The sequence below is a fragment of the Mytilus edulis genome, chromosome 3 (assembly GCF_963676685.1).
Source record: "Mytilus edulis chromosome 3, xbMytEdul2.2, whole genome shotgun sequence".
NCBI classification, from domain to species: domain Eukaryota; kingdom Metazoa; phylum Mollusca; class Bivalvia; order Mytilida; family Mytilidae; genus Mytilus; species Mytilus edulis.
The window spans coordinates 57587805-57609394 of NC_092346.1; the positions used below are offsets into that span (position 1 = coordinate 57587805).

A 21590-nucleotide genomic window follows, 5' to 3' on the forward strand; every position below is an offset into this window, starting at 1 on the left:
TACCAATAATAAACACTAGCCTATTTTATTGAAAAATTTATCTCCAATTAAAAAAAAAAAAGCTGCTCCAGTCATGCTTCAGTGATTCCCTATATTATCAACCAAATTTTTTCCCACAAAGGGGAGTGGGGCAGCAGTCCCCCCCACCTGGATCCGCCTATGTATAACAATTAAATAATGGCATAATATATTTTTTTACAAAAAACAAATATGACAGATCAATGACACCACTTAACTGCAGGCTCCTGACAATGAACATGACTATGACAGTAATATGCTAGTTGGGTAATGCTTGGCACAACAATGTGTTGAAATCTTAATGTCTATAGATCTACAGATGCCTTACAATCTTAGTGCTTTTGATGTAATTGTTTACTTAAATTAACCAACAAATTTGCAGAAATGAAACTTTTGGTGAAAGAGAAATATATTAAGACCATTTTAAGCCAGAATTCACTTTTTTATGAGTTTGCATTAAAAATTCAGGATTAATGAGCTACATAGTATACTAATTTAAGATTTCCAGAAAACCAGGGGTTATTTTGGAGTAGTCATTTTCCCAAAGGCCATTCTTTTTTAGAAGATTTTAAACATGGGTTGAAAATTGGCATGTAGAGAGGTGATACATGTACAATTCAGGATATACCGGGTTTCTATGATGTTAAGCAAAAGGTAAAATATTTAGAAAGTTGTGAAAATTGCAAAATATGGTTGAACAAAAAGGGATTTTTGATTAGTTGTCTGACGCCTATAGGTCACCGTTTAGCCTTAAACATTATGTTACAAAGCGTAGGCATGCATAATCAGCTATTCAACGTCCTTAAATGATGAATGGGAAACAATTTCAATAAGAAAACTAACATGTATGCTTGGTGTGAAGAGTTTATTACTCAAACAACAGCTTCCATTAAATGTTGATATAACAGGTGGAATGGTAATTAAAGGTATAATTTTGAAAACCCCATATACATTGTTACAATAAAATATTTCCTGTCTTCCAAGGAAATTTAAAGTTTGAAAGATCTCAACTCTTTTGGCTTCTGTGAAATACATTTGTACATAGTAATTTAGTATAATTTGAAATAAAAAAAATACTCAAAACACATACATGTATAATTTATATTTGTATCTACATACTGGACATATCACTTTGACATTCAAGCACCAAAATGAAAACAAAATATTCAAATAAAAATTCTATATACTATTATAGATATGAAGGCAAAAACAAAACCAGTCAGGCAGTGCAAAATAAAAGTACAATGATAAGTACACTTTACCGGGATTAAACAGTTTTATCTTTAAGTTAAATATTTAGTAATCTTAAATCACTGAGTATGTAGAATTTAGAATAAAAGATGGAAAAGGGACCATTTGAATTGACTTACATTTATATTGACTTTAACACTTTCATAAATTCATTACTAACAATAATTGACCATAAGGGAGTTATTATAGTAATTATAGGAATGTCCACTCAAAATTTCAATTTAACCAGTATTAATGCCAGTATTTCTGGTATTGACTGTCTGGTTTTATTTTCAGCACACATTCTAAGTGTACCGTACTATTTTCAGTTGAACATTTTGATAAATAGATGATATACATGTAGGATAGAAAGTTTATTTCTTTCTAAAAAGCAAAAATTAGCCATTTTATAAGGGTCACATCAATTGATCTATGGAATTGAAGGTTATTGTAATCAGTTAGTCTGTCCTTCACATTGATGAATTAAACTTGATAAAATTATTCACCCTTACTAGGAGGTATGTCATATTTGAGGAAGAAAACTGTGCATTGTTGTAAATATAACGAAATTCGATGAGACTGTCGCAGAAGTGATAGGTTTAGCGCTATAAAACCAGGTTCAATCCACCATTTTCTACATTTGAAAATGCTTGTACCAAGTCAGGAATATGACAGTTATTGTCCATTCCTTTTTGATGTGTTTTGTCATTTGGTTTTGCCATGTGATTAGGGATTTTCAGATTGCATTTTCCTCAGAGTTCAGTATTTTTGTGATTTTACTTTTTATGGTAAAAAACAAAGCTTGTAAGTTATCCCTGTGAAGGTATGTATTCTCAAACTTTAAAACTGCTTAGAGGTTGGGGAAAATCTAGTCTGTGGATAGGTACACAAGTTCTGGCCATTGTGGGTATTTGCGAAGATAAAAGTTAAAAACGGAATAACCCTAATTTTAAAATAGCATGATTGATGGCCATCACAATTTACATTTTGCTCTGATAGGGAAATCTGTGATGACTTACATCACTATCATAAAAAAAAACCAATCATCCCTGAACTCCAAAGGGTTTAAAGTTTGAGAGCCTTAATAATTTTTGAACATATTTGCTTTGTTGAACTTAGTTTTTGTACACAACTGTGGATGCTTTATACTGGAATAGTGTGTATGGGTTAATCTAGTAGTGTTAAATAGCCTTGTCAAATTTCATCCTTTAACTCCAAAGGGTTTAATAGTTGTAGGGAGGAATCTATGTTTTTTACTGTGAATTATAGTGAACCAATTTCTTCCTTGTAAAAGACACCTGGTATTAGTGAATAATTTAAGTATCATTTGATAGGATTTCAATGAACATGATTAACCCCGCCACATTATTTATGTATGTGCCTGTCCCAAGTCAGGAGCCTGTAATTCAGTGGTTGTTGTTTGTTTATGTATTACAAATTTGTTTTTCGTTAATTTGTTTTTATGTAAATAAGGCTGTTGGTTTTCTCGTTTGAATTGTTTTACATTGTCATAACGGGGCCTTTTATAGCTGACTATGCGGTATGGGCCTTGCACATTGTTGAAGGCCGTACGGTAACCTATAGTTGTTAATGTCTGTGTCATTTTGGTCACTTGTGGACAGTTGTCTAATTGACATTCATACCACATCTTCTTTTTTATATGTAAATAGTGTTTATAAGACTTGTTTATCTTTGAAAGAAAGTGTTTTTTATTGAGATGTGTTTCTGTAAGTTTTCAGTCCAAGGAGTATTACTTAATATGATAAATTACAAATCTTATTGATTTTTACAAGTTATACTAGCGATGATGAATATTTTGTTTTCAGTGAGTTCTTTCAACCCAAAATCATCTGTGAGTTGCTGCATTTAAAATATTCTTTTATACAACAGAAAATAAACCTTTTATGCCCTTGTCACAGATGAAATATTGTGTAATTCTGATACTCTGTGTTGGTACACAAAAAATGAATTCTGTCGGGATAAGTTATTAGTAAGAATATATTATATAGATTCTACCACTAAGTTATTAGTAAGAATATATTATATAGATTCTACCACTGAATCCAGTCTGTTAGGATGTTTTCCTGTCAAGATTTTCTAATTTAAAACTTGTGACTAGCCAAGCATTTTATTAAAATATTCAAAGGTATTGGATTTTGTTTCTTTAATTGATAATTTTACAATACAAATGCAAACTACCGAATGCAAATTACCATTCTTTTTCATTGTTTTGTTCTTTTCATATGACAGCATCAGGCATGGTCGCCTTTGTATTTAAACATCACATTATGATAAAATCACAGGAAAGCAAGAAAATTTGAACTCTGATTGACCAAAGAAGAACGGAGATCAAGCAAATCACCCATTGATTATAAAATATAGTCTCATCTGGATGGGGAATGGAATCAACTAAGAATTAAGAAAATCTTTTCTAAATCACATGTAAACTTGAGTCATTCTCCAAATCTTTATCATTTTAAAATTTTGATAAAAATGATTCTGAATGAGTCATGTAACAACTAGATAATTTTTGTGTTTAAATGTTAAGATATTTTTTTATACTTTAAGCTTAAATTATAACTATAAAACTGTAAAGCACCAAACTGTAGTGGAATTTAAATGGTTTTAAGATGTAACAGTCAGATAAGGTGAAGCATTGTGTGTATGCCATATGGGGGATCACTATCAAAACAATCCTGACCTTTGAAACAATACTCAATAGGCTGATGCAAAATAGATTATCTTTTGTAAACAAGGAAAAAAAACATAATAACATTGGACAGCACATGTTTAAAGAATTTAAAAAAGATTGAAGTGTAACTGTTTTTATACGACCGCAAAATTTGAAAAAATTTTCGTCGTATATTGCTATCACGTTGGCGTCGTCGTCGTCGGCGTCGTTGTCGTCGTCGTCCGAATACTTTTAGTTTTCGCACTCTAACTTTAGTAAAAGTGAATAGAAATCTATGAAATTTTGACATAAGGTTTATGACCACAAAAGAAAGGTTGGGATTGATTTTGGGAGTTTTGGTTCCAACAGTTTAGGAATTAGGGGCCAAAAAGGGCCCAAATAAGCATTTTCTTGGTTTTCGCACTATAACTTTAGTTTAAGTAAATAGAAATCTATGAAATTTTGACATAAGGTTTATGACCACAAAAGAAAGGTTGGGATTGATTTTGGGAGTTTTGGTTCCAACAGTTTAGGAATTAGGGGCCAAAAAAGGGCCCAAATAAGCATTATTCTTGGTTTTCGCACAATAACTTTAGTTTAAGTTAATAGAAATCAATGAAATTTAAACACAATGTTTATGACCACAAAAGGAAGGTTGGTATTGATTTTGGGAGTTTAGGTCCCAACAGTTTAGGAATTAGGGGCCAAAAAGGGACCCAAATAAGCATTTTTTTTGGTTTTCGCACCATAACTTTAGTATAAGTAAATAGAAATCTATGAAATTTAAACACAAGGTTTATGACCATAAAAGGAAGGTTGGTATTGATTTTGGGAGTTTTGGTCCCAACAGTTTAGGAATAAAGGGCCCAAAGGGTCCAGATTTAAACTTTGTTTGATTTTATCAAAAATTGAATAATTGGGGTTCTTTGATATGCCAAATCTAACTGTGTATGTAGATTCTTAATTTTTGGTCCCATTTTCAAATTGGTCTACATTAAGGTCCAAAGGGTCCAAAATTAAACTTAGTTTGATTTTAACAAAAATTGAATCCTTGGGGTTCTTTGATATGCTGAATCTAAAAATGTACTTAGATTTTTTATTATTGGCCCAGTTTTCAAGTTGGTCCAAATCGGGGTCCAAAATTAAACTTTGTTTGATTTCATCAAAAATTGAATAATTGGGGTTCTTTGATATGCCAAATCTAACTGTGTATGTAGATTCTTAATTTTTGGTCCCGTTTTCAAATTGGTTTACATTAACGTCCAAAGGGTCCAAAATTAAACTAAGTTTGATTTTAACAAAAATTAAATTCTTGGGCTTATTTGATATGCTTTATCCAAATATGTACTTTGATTTTTGCTTATGGGCCCAGTTTTCAAGTTGGTCCAAATCAGGATTCCATATCAAGTATTGTGCAATAGCAAGAAATTTTCAATTGCACAGTATTGCACAATAGCAAGAAATATCTAATTGCACAATATTGTGCAATAGCAATTAATTTTCAATTGGAGTTATCTTTCTTTGTATAGAATAGTAGTTGATAATATATGTTGGAAATTTACCAGACATGACTATGATGTCATTTTCTATTTTTATTTGCCAATAACTTTATGTAAATAACTTCATTGGAAATTTGCCAATATAAAATGTTGCTGATGAAGCTTTTTTTCCTTATCTTATCTAAAATGTTTTTAGATAATGTATGTTGGACATTTGCCAGACATGACTATGATGTCATTTTCTATTTTTATTTGCCAATAACTTTATGTAAATAACTTCATTGGAAATTTGCCAATATAAAATGTTGCTGATGAAGCTTTTTTCCTTATCTTATCTAAAATGTTTTTAGATAATGTATGTTGGACATTTGCCAGACATGACTATGATGTCATTTTCTATTTTTATTTGCCAATAACTTTATGTAAATAACTTCATTGGAAATTTGCCAATATAAAATGTTGCTGATGAAGTTTTTTTTATTGTTTTATACAATAAACAATGTATATTCACTTTTACTACCAACCAATCTTTACCATTCAGTGATAACAAGCACTTTATTTTACATTTTAATATCTTATGATGTATTTAAAAGAGTAGTTATTGTTGCAAACTCCATTAGAAATTTGAATTGATATCAGTTTTGGAAAAAGGGAAACAGGGATGTGAAAAAAAGGGGGGGGGGTTAAATTTTTTCTCATTTCAGATTTCATAAATAAAAAGAAAATTTCTTCAAACATTTTTTTGAGAGGATTAATATTCAACAGCATAGTGAATTGCTCAAAGGCAAAAAAAAAACTTTTAAGTTCATTAGACCACATTCATTCTGTGTCAGAAACCTATGCTGTGTCAACTATTTAATTTTAGATTTAAAAAGTTTGAAGAAATCTTTAATTGATTTGTAAAATCTTGACATTTGTTTTGTGTAAAAAAAAAACATATAATGTCAAAAATTTGATCACAATCCAAATTCAGAGCTGTATCACGCTTGAATGTTTTGTCCATACTTGCCCCAACTGTTCAGGGTTCGACCTCTGCGGTCGTATAAAGCTGCGCCCTGCGGAGCACCTGGTTAGGGTTGGTTTGATTACAATATTAGATTTTTCGTTGAAAAGGTATGACTTAATTACTGTATATTCAGAAATTATTGTGATGTTTTTATTATAGCGAAAAATGGGACAGGGTTATAATGGCAATAATTTAAACTAGCATTTTGAAATTTTCTTTATGAATTAAACAGGATTTTTCTCAATATCGCAAAAATTAAAATTGCATTTTAGTCTAAAATGACAAAATATCAATAATAAATGCAGTGAACAATTTCTGAATTTACAGTAACTAATTGTAGGCTTATCAATTTATTATGTTTCTGTCTTTTTAATCATTTATGTAAGTTTTATTATTGTTTTATTTAAAAAGTGAACTTTGTATTTGTTAGAGTAACATGTAATTTATCTTCTTTGTTTTTGCCATTGTTACTTACCTATAAAAAATCTTATCAAACTTGTTAAAGTCAAATGTGGTTTGTCACTTATGAAAATAAACAATTTTTTACATAGATGAATGTGTACATGGTATACAACAACTTATAATATCATAATACATGTGAAAAATAACATGATAACCTATCTTAATTGTTACCTGATAATCGTAATTGCATTAGAAAGTAGGAGGTTAACTTGTCTGAATATATTGTGTTTGGAGATTTAGGAGACTTTTTATCATGTATGTGGCATTAACAGGAAAGAGGGGTGAGTGTTGAACTGAGTCATTATGTAATGTGTGTTTTGTCAATGTCAGATGTCATTTTCAATCAAATTGTTTCTTAACTAATTTTATCTCCAAGACAACGAACAAACTTTACATTCTTTTCCCTGACCTTTTTTTCCATAATGGTATGATTCAGACCACATTTAAGGTCATAAATACTAAAATGTGACGTTGTGATTTAATATTTCCTCATATTGTTGTAAGAGCTGAGATTTAAAAAGCAACATTTTGAAATTTATAATTTCTGACACTGGTAGGATTTGAGTTTGAGGTCAGTTCAATTATGATAGAGATCATGAAATTAAAATATAAATATGGGAAAGAAGTAATTGTTGATAAATCAGAGGTACATGTATAGATGTAGTCGTCTAATTCTTTAATAACTACTTAAAGGTAAACAAATAGTGAGCATCTTTGTGATACAGGATTTTTGTATTTAGAATCAGAAATTCCTTGTTTCTCGCTGCATTGAAGACCTATTGGTGACCTTCTGTTGTTGTCTGTTCTATGGTCAGGTTGTTGTCTCTTTGACTCATTCACCATTTCCATTCTCAATTTTATTTCCATTCTGCATTTGTCTTTTTTCCCCTGTTTCTGTACAACTGAAATAACAATTGGATATTTTGATCAATATTGGACATAGATAGGTATTATGTTAGAAATGGTAATTAAATGTACCTAAAAATATGATATCACCTGTTTTGGTATGACAAGGTTAGGTAAATATGTTTATTGTTACACATGTACACTTATACAGGTGTTGTATGACAGGAAAACATTGGGAAAAAAGTTACATGCATGATATTTATATTTTATAAAGGATCACAAGGGTATATAAATAATCCTGAATGGAAAGTAAAACTAGTGTTTACAAACCTGGAATAATGTCATGTGAAATTAAATATTAAACTAAATACCATTAAGTCAATTATATTGTATACTATTGAAATATATGTGAGTAAAAAAGGTGCGTTTAAATAGGGTTATTAACAGGTCGGTGGATACAATTATTTACGAATAAGTGACTAACCGAAGACCTGTTTAGTAGACCTGTACAATGAAGAAAATTAAAAACAGATACAAATGACTAGATATGATTGTATGTATTAAACATATAACAGTAAACTTGTGGCAGTGATTGTTTCGATGAGAAACTGCCCCCAGCAAATGTTCATAATGACATTACCTACGAAATAAGTATCTCTTTATGGTGGTTTTAAACTGTGTCAATTATGGGATTTTTATTAAGGTGTTGGATTTCTCCATACAATAATTGTTTTATAGTCAATCCATCTTATGTTCTTATTTATTATGAATAGTGTTACATGAAAATTTAATTTCTTGTCACATGTTATGTCATATTTGACACTGACCTTCAGTTAATAAAAACAAATCAACTGAAAGAGGAAAATCGTGTAAAAGCTAAATACTGTGAATACATTATTATTTTTTGGGTACCAATTTTTGTTGATCTTGTGTGCGGGTATGTAAGCTTAAGTGAAAGGTTAATGAAGTAAAAAATATCTATAGACTTATATGCAAAGACTGCTACACCATAAAATCAAATATCTACGAAAATAGATGTTCCTTCCATCCATGAATATATGTACCTACAAAATAAATTAAGCCACATGTACAGTAGCTAGAAGTATAACTGTCAAACTGACAAATATGTTACTTCTATCAGATCTATAATGAAATTATATTCCTAAAAAATTGATGTGAGAATATAAACCATATATGTATATAGAAAACATTTCTATTTTCAGATCGGTCCAAAGTAAAGGAAGCTTATGTGATAGCAGTTGAAGATGAAGCACAACAAAGATTGGAAAAGCTGTCATTACTTCATAAAGTGCAAGCAGTTGATATGACAAAATTAGCTTCTGATATAAGTGAAAATTCATCAATCAATTCAGAAAATTGTGTAGAATTAAATCCTGTGAATCAAACAACAGTATCTGTACAAACTCATACACCTAATGTAACTAATGGATGTATTGAAATGACAGAATTAGAAAGCATGGAAATGGAAGCAACTAAAAAACCCAAAACGGAAAAACGAAAGAAAAATGCAAGTAATCAAAATTCTGATCAGGACTCACCGATTTTAGAGGCGATCCAAAACAGTGTATTTAATGCAAATGAAAGTTTTAGTGATTCAATGCAAGACTCGTTTGATCAGGAGGATAGCACGCATCGGGAAATGGCAATTGACTGTCCAGACAATTTCATTGCTTCTGTGAAAATTCCGCCCAAATACCCTCCATCTTATCAAAACTCCACAGAATCCTTAAAAACACCACCAACTACTCCATCAAAAAGCTTTCATCAAAATGAGGACAAAAATATGACAGATTCAACATTGAAATCAGCATCTGTCATCATGTCAAATGGCCGTCAAAATCATTCTATTAATAAAGATCAGTTAGAAAGATTACATAAACATCAAGACGATTTACGTAAACGCAGAGAAGAAGAAAATAGACTGGCAAGAGAAGACGAATTTCTACGCACTTCATTGAGAGGATCTAAGAAATTACAAGCCTTAAAAGAAAGAAAACAAATAGAACCACAAGGCGTTATCAATACTGCTTATGACAATAGTGTGGATGATTTAGATAATTTAGATGATGGTTTTAGTAGTGTTCATGGCCCTTTCGAAAAAGAGAGATATATGAAGAAAAACGTTGGTATGTAAAACCTCTGATACAATTGCTACTTGAAAAAACAAAGCGGTGAATGCATTTTTTAGGTTTTAAATTGTACATGTAGTATTCAATGACAGAGCATATTGACTTCATTTCTGTTTTGAAATTTATACAATTATTCACCTTTTCCAGCTTCAGTTTCGTTAAGACCTACCAGTAATGCAAGGTCCATCCTTTCACATGTTGTTAGTATTACAATCAAATAAAAAAGTACGACCTTCACACCTGACCGCCAAATAGATGTCTTTTATCTAACCAATTTTCCATCCAGGTTAGTATCAGCCTGAAATATGTTTTTGTAAAGAAAATTTCTAGCAAAATTTCATATTTCACAAAATTTTAAAAGTTTTTTTTTAGCTTAATGAAATTTGATTGGTCTAAACTGGCAATGTTGGCTGGTGCTGAAGTAGACTCCACATTTCCATTGAAATTTTGGACTAACATATACAACCCCAGATCATAATGAATAGAATGTGTCAATGTGGTATATATGATGTACAAAATGTACCCTGAATATTTATTCATGCCTGGCTTCATGTAAATGTGGTTAACCTCATCATGTTGTACATGTACATGTTATCATTCATTTCATTCACAAGTTCGAAAAAAATCACATACATGACATTTAAATTTAGTAATAAGTTATTATTAAACCACACAATCACATATACAATATAGCTGTCTGTTAAGATTGAAGTTTACATTTTCCTCACTTTTTTGTGTGTTTTCTTGTTTCCAGGTTCCACATGCATGTTTAAGAAATTTGTTCTGAATAAATTGTTGATTATGTTTTCTGCATGTTTTAGCTGAGGAACAAGTTTGCATTGTTTTCCAAATACATTTTATATAATATAACTACTAGTTAACTGGAGATATATTTATTATCACTGAACTAGTATATATTTGTTTAGGGGCCAGCTGAAGGATGCCTCTGGGTGCGGGAATTTCTCGCTGCATTGAAGACCTGTTGGTAACCTTCTGCTGTTGTCTGTTCTATGGTCGGGTTGTTGTCTCTTTGACACATTCCCCATTTCCAATTCCATTCTCAATTTTATATGGAATATCATCAATATTTGAGAAATTAAATTATCACATTCATAATAAAATCTATAAAGATATCATGTTCAATATCTCATTCAAGCAGTACAAATTTTACAATATACATTACATTACCATGATCATGATGTTTAAAAGGCCCTTGGGAGAATTCTGAAACACTTTTTTGACAGAATTTAACAAAACTTGTCACCTCTGTTATTGCCAAGAACTATCCACTTACAGATAATGGACTCATAAATATTGCTTCCCTGTGCCAGTGTCAGTAAAATACAATGAACCTGTGGCCTACATGAAATGAAATATGATACTACATGGAGAAGTTTTTGTTAGTTTTGGCTTATGTTTTTATCATATTAATTGAAAATGTGACTGATTAATCATATTGTTATTACATAATGTATAAAAAGTCAGTTCTTACAAACGTTGGGATGAAAAACGAATGAGAATAAACATTTTTAAGATAATATAAGGAAGAACGGAAACACTTCTTTTATTTTTATGATTAATTAGACAACATCTGTAAATTTAAAAAATGTAATGTATGTGACTTTTATTTCTAGGACTAGACGACTTATTCTCCTCTCTACAGCACATCAAGACTCAGCTCAACTCAACTGATGATAAAAGCCAGATATCAATTATTCAACAATTGTTTAATAATAACCAATTCAGAAAGGCTGTCCAAGTACACAACAAAATAATTCAAGTGACCTCCCGCTCAGCTGTCTACTCACCAGATGGCAGCAACGCATTACAGACGTCCAATGAAGTAATGACCGTGCTACAGCATACACCTTCACCTTATGCAAGTGATCTTACAGATTTGCTTTCCATGCCAGGTTTTAAAGTAAGTTTTCAACTGGACATGTCAACATCTTTGGATAATTGTACAATTTGATAATAAAAAATCACTTAAAATATATTGACATGTAAATGCCTGCATTAGTCTTCATGCTTAACAACAGGCCCACAAGCCCAGGCTTGGAAAATTGCTTTCGGGTCTGTTAAAACTTCTCTACAGGATAACAGAATCCAACATGAATTTTCCTAAAATTGGGCTTCAGGGCCTTTGGATTCAAAAGATTATCGTGGAAACTTCTATATAACTGATACTCAAATTAGCTAATTCATGTAGTTGATCTTACTTAAATCCTCATCATCAGTAATAGGCATCTAAAAAATTGAGGTGACTGTGAAAAAAAAATCATTTTATTTTGTAATGTAAATGGAGACCAACCATGACCAGTTTAAAAGTATAATTTTAAAAATAATTCTACAGGTAAATCAAATAGATCGGAAACATTGGTTTACCTAAAATGTCCATTTTACCCATCTATCACTGAATCCACCAGTGCATGCTTCAATCAGTCACACTTTTTATCAATAACATGAATAATATCCCCAAAGTATGGCTGATGATTCATATACTACCTATACCATCCAAGTGTGAATATCTAATTGATGATCACTATAACCATAGAATATAACTCTTCTCCATCACATTTTCTCTGCATTACAAATCACACCTACAGTAACTGTTTTAATATCAAGTAGTTCTCAATAACAAAAATAGTAAAAACTAGAGGCTCTAAAGAGCCTGTGTCGCTTACCTTGGTCTATGTGAATATTAAACAAAGGAAGCAGATGGATTCATGACAAAATTGTGTTTTGGTGATGGTGATGTGTTTGTACGTCTTACTTTACTGACCATTCTTGCTGCTTACAGTTATCTCTATCTATAATGAACTTTGCCCAGTAGTTTCAGTGGTAAATGTTGGTAAAAATTTACAAATTTTATAAAAATTGTTAAAAATTGACTATAAAGGACAATAACTCCTTAGGGGGGCAATTGACCATTTCAGTCATGTTGACTTATTGTAAATCTTACTTTGCTGTACATTATTGCTGTTTAAAGTTTATCTCTTTTTATAATAATATTCAAGATAATAACCCAAAACAGTAAAATTTCCTTAAAATTACCAATTCAGGGGCAGCAACCCAACAACGGGTTGTCCGATTCATCTGAAAATTTCAGGACAGATAGATTTTGACCTGATAAACAATTTTACCCATGTCAGATTTGCTCTAAATGCTTTGGTTTTTGAGTTATAAGCCAAAAACTGCATTTTACCCCTATGTTCTATTTTTAGCCATGGCAGCAATCTTGGTTCGATGGCCTGGTCACCGGACACATTTTTAAAACTAGATACCCCAAAGATGATTGTGGCCAAGTTTGGATTAATTTGGCCCAGTAGTTTCAGAGAAGATTTTTGTAAAAGATTACTAAGATTTACGAAAAAATGGTTAAAAATTGACTATAAAGGGCAATAACTCCTAAAGGGGTCAACTGACCATTTCTGTCATGTTGACTTATTTGTAAATCTAACTTTGCTGAACATTATTGCAGTTTACAGTTTATCTCTATCTATAATAATATTCAAGATAAAAACCAAAAACAGTAAAATTTCCTGAAAATTACCAATTTAGGGGCAGCAACCCAACAACAGGTTGTCCAATTCATCTGAAAATTTCAGGGCAGATAGATCTAGACCTGATAAACAATTTTACCAATGTCAGATTTGCTGTAAATGCTTTGGTTTTTGAATTATAAGCCAAAAACTGCATTTTACCCCTATGTTCTATTTTTAGCCATGGCGGCCATCTTGTTTAGATGGCCGGGTCACCGGACACATTTTTTAAACTAGATACCCCAAAGATGATTGTGGCCAAGTTTGGATTAATTTGGCCCAGTAGTTTCAGAGGAGAAGATTTTTGTAAAAGATTACTAAGATTTACGAAAAATGGTTAAAAATTGACTATAAAGGGCAATAACTCCTAAAGGGGTCAACTGACCATTTCGGTCATGTTGACTTATTTGTAAATCTTACTTTGCTGAACATTATTGCTGTTTACAGTTTATCTCTATCTATAATAATATTCAAGATAATACCAAAAACAGTAAAATTTCCTTAAAATTACTAATTCAGGGGCAGCAACCTATCAACGGGTCGTTCGATTCATCTCAAAATTTCAGGGCAGATAGATCTTGACCTGAAAAACAATTTTACCCCTGTCAGATTTGCTCTAAATGCTTTGGTTTTTGAGTTATAAGCCAAAAACTGCATTTTACCCCTATGTTCTATTTTTAGCCATGGCGGCCATCTTGGTTGGTTGGCTGGGTCATCGAACACATTTTTTAAACTAGATATCCCAATGATGATTGTGACCAAGTTTGGTTAAATTTGGCCCAGTAGTTTCAGAGGAGAAGATTTTTGTAAAAGTTAACGACGACGGACGCCAAGTGATGAGAAAAGCTCACATGGCCCTTCGGGCCAAGTGAGCTAAATATATGAAGAATAGCTTTATGTAAAATTCATTAATATATTGTGTCATAAAACATTTTATTCTTTATTTTATAGAACTTGTTACGAGCACATGATGGAGTTGCAGACCACCAGTCAAAACCTTCAAATCTTGGAGATGAAGATTACAGTGAAGATCCTATTTCAAACTATGGAGAGGATACAATTAAAATTATACACCTTGAAAAGACCAATGAACCTCTGGTAATTATATATATGGAATATTGACAAAAAGTTATTTGATTATTTTTCTTACATTTTAACTATAGTACTCATTTAACATACTGGAATGTTATTTACTTGCTATATTTCATCTCTGCTGGCACATACTTGAATTTCTGTTGTACCGTGCTCTCTTTATCAATTAAATTGAACTGAACTGTAAGATGTTTGAAAATTCAAATGAAAAAAAAATACTAAAATTTTGAATTTGATAAAGATATGACTTTCCTTGATTAACTTTTGATGTTGCAATAGCAATGACAATGAAATGAATAAGTTGAATAACTAATTGACTTTTGATTCCATGTTAAAAAGAACTGAAATATAAAGTAGTTTGATTTATTTTAGGGAGCTACAGTTAGAAATGAAGGTGATGCTGTTGTTATTGGTAGAATTGTTAAAGGTGGAACTGCTGAAAAAAGTGGTAGGTATCAGTCAAATATATTTCAATACATGTGTTAAAAAGTAACCTTTTTATTTTACTCATTGTCATTCTGTATATGAGTGTGTAACAAATCATTCATGCCCTTCACATTACACATATATGTGTCTTAGTGTTGCTTTACAATAAAATTCATGAAATCTTGAAAACCATTTATTTGAACCCTGAGAAAAGGGTGTATGTAGGAAGTAGTGATATCATGATCAGAACTTTTGAATGTCTTGATGGATATCATCGGTAATGATAATTGTTGTTATTGTTGTCCACTACCTGTAACCAGAGGGTGAGAATAAAATCCAAATGTCTACATGCAAGATCATTGTTACAAACCTATACAACTTGATATCCCCATGTTCAAATGTAAAATCAAACAAGCAACAATCAACCAATCAAATATAAAAACGTTCAGTTATTTATGATATAGAAAATTTAGATATATACCTAATATACTATATTGACTTTTTAGGCTTATTACATGAAGGAGATGAGATTTTAGAAGTAAATGGTATAGACATGAAGGGCAAGAATATCAATGATGTATCTGAAATGCTGGTAAGGTTATCAACATGTTGTGACTTTGCAAAAGAAATGTGATCCAGAATAAGGAGCATACCCGTAGCCAGGGGGGGTTCAGGGGGTTCGGACGAACCCCCCCTTGAAATCAAATAAGCACTGTTAAAGTCAACGTTTTGTTCAAATTGTGACTGTTAAAGTCGAGTTCATGAGTCCAACGAACCGAACCCCCCTTGGAAATTCCTGGCTACGGGCATGAGGATAGGTGAACTTGGTCATGTTTTGATACAAAGAAACTTGATACAGTTAAATACTGTATAATTTCAACTTTTATCAGGCTTAAAAATATCTAATTTCCAATAAACTGTAAGTAAACAGTTTGTTGAAGTGTTCCTTGTTACGAAGGTCCATACAAATTAAAATTCAGTATCTTCAAACATAAATAATTGCAGAATTTATCAATTGTTAATCAAAATATTTAGTTCAACAATTAAGGAAATTTCTATTGTACTCCATTAAGGAAATTTTTGCCTAGTGTAGGGTTATGAAATTTCTGGTTCGCAGGCTTTTCACTATTTAACTTTAAAATCGCTTATGAGTATTTTGATTTTTCAGGCAAATATGTCAGGAACAGTTACTTTTATGATTATACCCAGTGGGGACTTTAAACCAAAACTAAGCACTGACGAAGTTGTAAGTATTATATACCCAATGTATTCAATGTTATCTACCAAAGGACAACAATATGAATTGTCCTGTAAAATATTTAATGAATGATTGTATTTAGTTCATAAAGCATAAGGTGTGATAGGTTTTCCTTTAACAATGTGTTTAATAAATAATTGTAAGACCTCAAAAATAAGACTACAAACGTTTGATTATTTATTGACTTTAGCTTATAATAAAGAATTTCTGATACACTGCTTATGTTTTAATTGAAAAGCTTTTATGATGACAGGCTTATGAAACTATCAGCTGTTTTCTGCTTGCTATCAAAAACTAAGATTTGTTAGGGTTCCTTGAAGCATATTGTCTTTAATATATGAGAGAATATTTTTGCAAGAATATAAAGTGTGTACCATATGCATCATCAAAAAGTTTGCATTATGAATTTTTGTATAAAAAAAATTGTTAATAAGCTTCACAAACTGTATGTCATGTATGTAATACTGCTGAGCAGTTGGTTATTTACATTATTTAAAGTATATAAACAAATAGAATACCTATAATATTTCAGTCATATTTTGGCCTTGTAAGTATGGATTGATTTGTCTATTCTTTTAATCTGTTAGCTACTTAATTTAGGTGTTGCTAATTTTCTGTATGTTGTCACTAACAATTTATGACTTTTTATACGACCGCAAAATTTGAAAAATTTTTCGTCGTATATTGCTATCACGTTGGCGTCGTCGTCGTCGTTGTCCGAATACTTTTAGTTTTCGCACTCTAACTTTAGTAAAAGTGAATGGAAATCTATGAAATTTTAACACAAGGTTTATGACCACAAAAGGAAGGTTGGTATTGATTTTCTGAGTTTTGGTCCCAACATTTTAGGAATTAGGGGCCAAAAAGGGCCCAAATAAGCATTTTCTTGGTTTTCGCACTATAACTTTAGTTTAAGTTAATAGAAATCTATGAAATTTTGACACAAGGTTTATGACCACAAAAGAACGATTGGGATTGATTTTGGGAGTTTTGGTTTCAACAGTTTAGGAATTAGGGGCCAAAAAAGGGCCCAAATAAGCATTATTCTTGGTTTTCGCACAATAACTTTAGTTTAAGTAAATAGAAATCAATGAAATTTAAACACAATGTTAATGACTACAAAAGGAAGGTTGGTATTGATTTTGGGAGTTTAGGTCCCAACAGTTTAGGAATTAGGGGCCAAAAAGGGACCCAAATAAGCATTTTTCTTGGTTTTCGCACCATAACGTTAGTATAAGTAAATAGAAATCTATGAAATTTAAACACAAGGTTTATGACCATAAAAGGAAGGTTGGTATTGATTTTGGGAGTTTTGGTCCCAACAGAATAAGGGGCCCAAAGGGTCCAAAATTAAACTTTGTTTGATTTCATCAAAATTGAATAATTGGGGTTCTTTGATATGCCGAATCTAACTGTCATGACTGTGTATGTAGATTCTTAACTTTTGGTCCCGTTTTCAAATTGGTCTACATTAAGGTCCAAAGGGTCCAAAATTAAACTTAGTTTGATTTTGACAAAAAATGAATCAGTTAGGTTCTTTGATATGCTGAATCTAAAAATGTACTTAGATTCTTGATTATTGGCCCAGTTTTCAAGTTGGTCCAAATCGGGGTCCAAAATTAAACTTTGTTTGATTTCATCAAAAATTGAATAAATGGGGTTCTTTGATATACCAAATCTAACTGTGTATGTAGATTCTTCATTTTTGGTCCTGTTTTCAAATTGGTCTACACTAAAGTCTAAAGGGTCCAAAATTAAACTTAGTCTGATTTTAACAAAAATTGAAATCTTGGGGTTCTTTGATATGCTGAATCCAAAAATGTACTTAGATTTTTTATTATGGGCCCAGTTTTCAAGTTGGTCCAAATCAGGATCTAAAATTATTATATTAAGTATTGTGCAATAGCAAGTCTTTTCAATTGCACAGTATTGCGCAATGGCAAGAAATATCTAATTGCACAATATTGTGAAATAGCAAAATTTTTTTTAATTAGAGTTATCTTTCTTTGTCCAGAATAGTAAGCAAGAAATATCTAATTGCAATAGCAAGATTTTTTTTTAATTGGAGTTATCTTTCTTTGTCCAGAATCAACTTAAATCTTTGATATATACAATATACAATGTATATTCACTTTTTACTACCAACTGATAAATTAAAATAATCTTTACCATTCAGTGATAACAAGCAGTTTTTTTTACATTTTAATATTTTATGATGTATTTAAATGAGTAGTTATTGTTGCAAACTCCATTAGAAATTTTGATTGAGATTAGTTTTGGAATAAGGGAAAGGAGGATGTGATTAAAAAAATTGGGTTCAATTTTTCTCATTTGAAATTTCATAAATAAAAAAGAAAATTTCTTCAAACATTTTTTTGAGAGGATTAATATTCAACAGCATAGTGAATTGCTCTAAGAGAAAACAAAAATTTTAAGTTCATTAGAACACATTCATTCTGTGTCAGAAACCTATGCTGTGTCAACTATTTAATCACAATCCAAATTTAGAGCTGAATCCAGCTTGAATGTTGTGTCCATACTTGCCCCAACCGTTCAGGGTTCAACCTCTGCGGTCGTATAAAGCTACGCCCTGCGGAGCATCTGGTTTCCATGATTAAATAGATAATAAATCTTGATTTTGCAGTTTTCAATTTCAGCAGCATTTATGTATTAAAACCATTAAGTTTACTAGTTTTACTTTAATTTTGAATGTGTGTTTACTTCAGAATATTTATGTCCCTAAAATCCTTTAACAATAATTGCATGCAACAAACTCTTTCTTCACAAAAAGTTTAAAATGATGGATCATTTAACTGTTGAAAGAAATTGAAGTAAGACCTAGATTAATACAGAACTTTATGCATAGTCTAGCCTAGATCAAAATATTAGAAAATAATATGTAAGGAATAATATGATTTAGATCATTAGGCATTTAATTAATTCGTAGATGCTGACATTAACTTTTTAATTCAGTCATATAATTACAATATTATTTCTTGATTAAAAAATTCAAAGAAAAAAATATTCAAGATCACTGAAGTAAATTTTAAGAGAAATAGTACTGTACGACCCTCTGAATTTTGTTTGAGTATGCATGTTGACATGAGCTGTGACTGAATTCAATGAAATTTACGGTTAACATAATGAGAAAACACTTACAAAGTCAGTAATCCAAAATAAACATCTACAGGAAAATATACACCCTTTGAATAATGAATATGACTTCCTAATCATCCTCTGTAAATTATATTTTTCTATGATTTCAGGTAAATGTAAAGGCCCTCTTTAACTATGATCCAGAAGAAGATATTTATATTCCGTGTAGAGAATTAGGAATATCATTCATGAAGGGTGATATACTTCGTGTGATCAACCGTGAAGATTTGAACTGGTGGCAAGCTTACAGAGAGGGAGAAGATGAACATGAATTAGCTGGTCTCATTCCTAGTGGCAACTTTTTAGAACAGTTAGTACTCATTAATATGCATACATTCTTGTTCAAAATGTATGTGTTTGGTGGGGTGGGGGTACTATGTTTGATTTGTTTTTATATTGACAGTGTTTGATGAATTAAGTTATCAAGATGATGAAAGGTATTGGTGTGAGAGAAAACGGTTATCTTAACGATGTTCAACAAAAAACTTGTTTCTCAACTCTGATATGAAAGCAAACTATACTTTTCTGGTTTTGCCCTCTGCTTTTAGAGTTCTTTCCAGGATGTTATTCTTCTGCTTATTTCAAAGCGAAAAAACCTGGATGTTTCATTAGTAGGTCCCTTTCTCAGATTCTATAGCAGTAGGTCAAATATATGGAAAATTGTTATATTTTCATATCAGTTTGGAAGGTTTCAATTGACATTGACCTCATTTTCATAGTTCATTGGTCAATGTTAAGTATTTGTGGTAAGACGTTTCAGTGTGCACTCTTTTATGGTTGCTAAATTAGATTGTTTTCATGGCTAGTATTGATCATGTGATGTTAATTCCTTACAGAATTTCACTCTACCTAAATGATGTAAAGGAAAATCATTTTAATTACTGTAGCTGTTAATCTGTTCTGAGACAAATTTACTAAAAAGGTGAAATTATAATATCCCAATACTAAAATTATCGTCAATAGTTTCAGGACAAGCACAGGAAATAATAAGGACACAAGTAATTGTTTTAAATTCTTTATATAGAAGCACTATTATTTTCATACATTTTACAAAGCATAATTATTGACTTTATACTCTACTTTCATAATCATTACATAGAAGCACTAGATACATTATGATATAAATACAATTCAATCCAATCTATAATGTTCTATAACACAATTGTCAATAGTTCAAAACACAATATTTATAAGTTTATAATTCTGATAAAGACATGTCATGGTAGATCCTTTCAGTAATGGCTGATACAAAGCACTGTTTCTGTTGAGATGTCATTGGATCTTTGACTTCTGGGTATCGTGTGACATAACTGATGATGGAAGGCATGGCTCTGTCTTGACTGAGATAAACTGTTTTGTCTGTTGATGTGTTGGTGGTTGCAGTATGGACAGCTGTTCTATGGCCAGTCAGTTGATTCTGTAGGAAGCGGTACCAACCTAGAGGTGTTTTGAAGGCACGACAAGTCCAGTTCTCAGATTGCGCCAGTTGTTTATAAGTGTTGTTCATGTTGAAGTACTGCTTAGGAATTGGTGACTTGGTGACTGGCTTTGGTAGATTATAAGTTGAAACAGAGCGTTGTTGAACTGTTGTTCTCTTAGATTTGGCAACTGACTTAACTGGCGTATTTGCTGGCCTTTTGGTTGGAAGAGTTTGTGACTTCACATGAAGGTTTGGAACTGTTTTGATGGATCTAAGTTTCCCTTTGGTACGTGATGAAAGAGTAGAATCTGGTACACTTTTGGCAGGTGTAACTGGTTTGGAATCAGTAATAAACATGTTCTCAGCAGTGTTAGGTTCTGTCTTAATGCTGCAAAGTTGGTTGCTTTTAACATCTGATGCATCAGGTGAGTACAGCAGCATGACGGAATAACCCTTAGGTACCTCTTTGATGTATAAGGTCATCTTAAGTCCTTCAGGCAGTGAGTCTAGATAAGCTTTGAAAGTTGCTGGTAAATTGGTGAAGTAACCCATGGTGAACTTTGAAGTGCTGACCTGATGTTTTATTTTATATTTATATGCTGATATTTTGAAAATAGAATATTGCAATAAATTCTATTGGTTGATAAAAAAATCTTTAAACAGATCAAATGGTTCATCTTTTATTCTATTGGTTTATATTGGAAAAACATCATTTGTGGTTGGACAATTAAGACATTAGATTTTAAATAAACAATGCAAATTTTCAAAGGATTATTTTACTTTTAATGAAAACACCTTTCTTTCATTTACATTT

At 31.3% G+C, this 21590-nt stretch overlaps 1 protein-coding gene across 16 annotated transcripts in view; it reads left to right on the plus strand.

Annotated features, from left to right (window-relative positions):
- LOC139514390 (protein PALS1-like) overlaps nt 1-21590 on the plus strand; it is a 57595-nt gene that overhangs the window by 25847 nt on the left and 10158 nt on the right. For 8 of the 16 annotated variants that reach the window (XR_011662607.1, XR_011662608.1, XR_011662609.1 and 5 more), the window contains 7 exons: nt 8956-9879; nt 11517-11803; nt 14376-14522; nt 14889-14964; nt 15449-15534; nt 16111-16188; nt 19467-19666. Coding sequence is in view for 12 of the 16 variants with exons in the window: in XM_071303557.1 (XP_071159658.1) it covers nt 8956-9879; nt 11517-11803; nt 14376-14522; nt 14889-14964; nt 15449-15534; nt 16111-16188; nt 19467-19666 (1798 nt within the window). In the remaining 4 variants the exon portion in view is untranslated. Of the gene's footprint in view, nt 1-7011; nt 7168-8955; nt 9880-11516; nt 11804-14375; nt 14523-14888; nt 14965-15448; nt 15535-16110; nt 16189-16732; nt 16748-19466; nt 19667-21590 lie in introns of those variants that run through there. The other 8 variants (XR_011662606.1, XM_071303556.1, XM_071303558.1 and 5 more) reach the window with 3 other exon arrangements.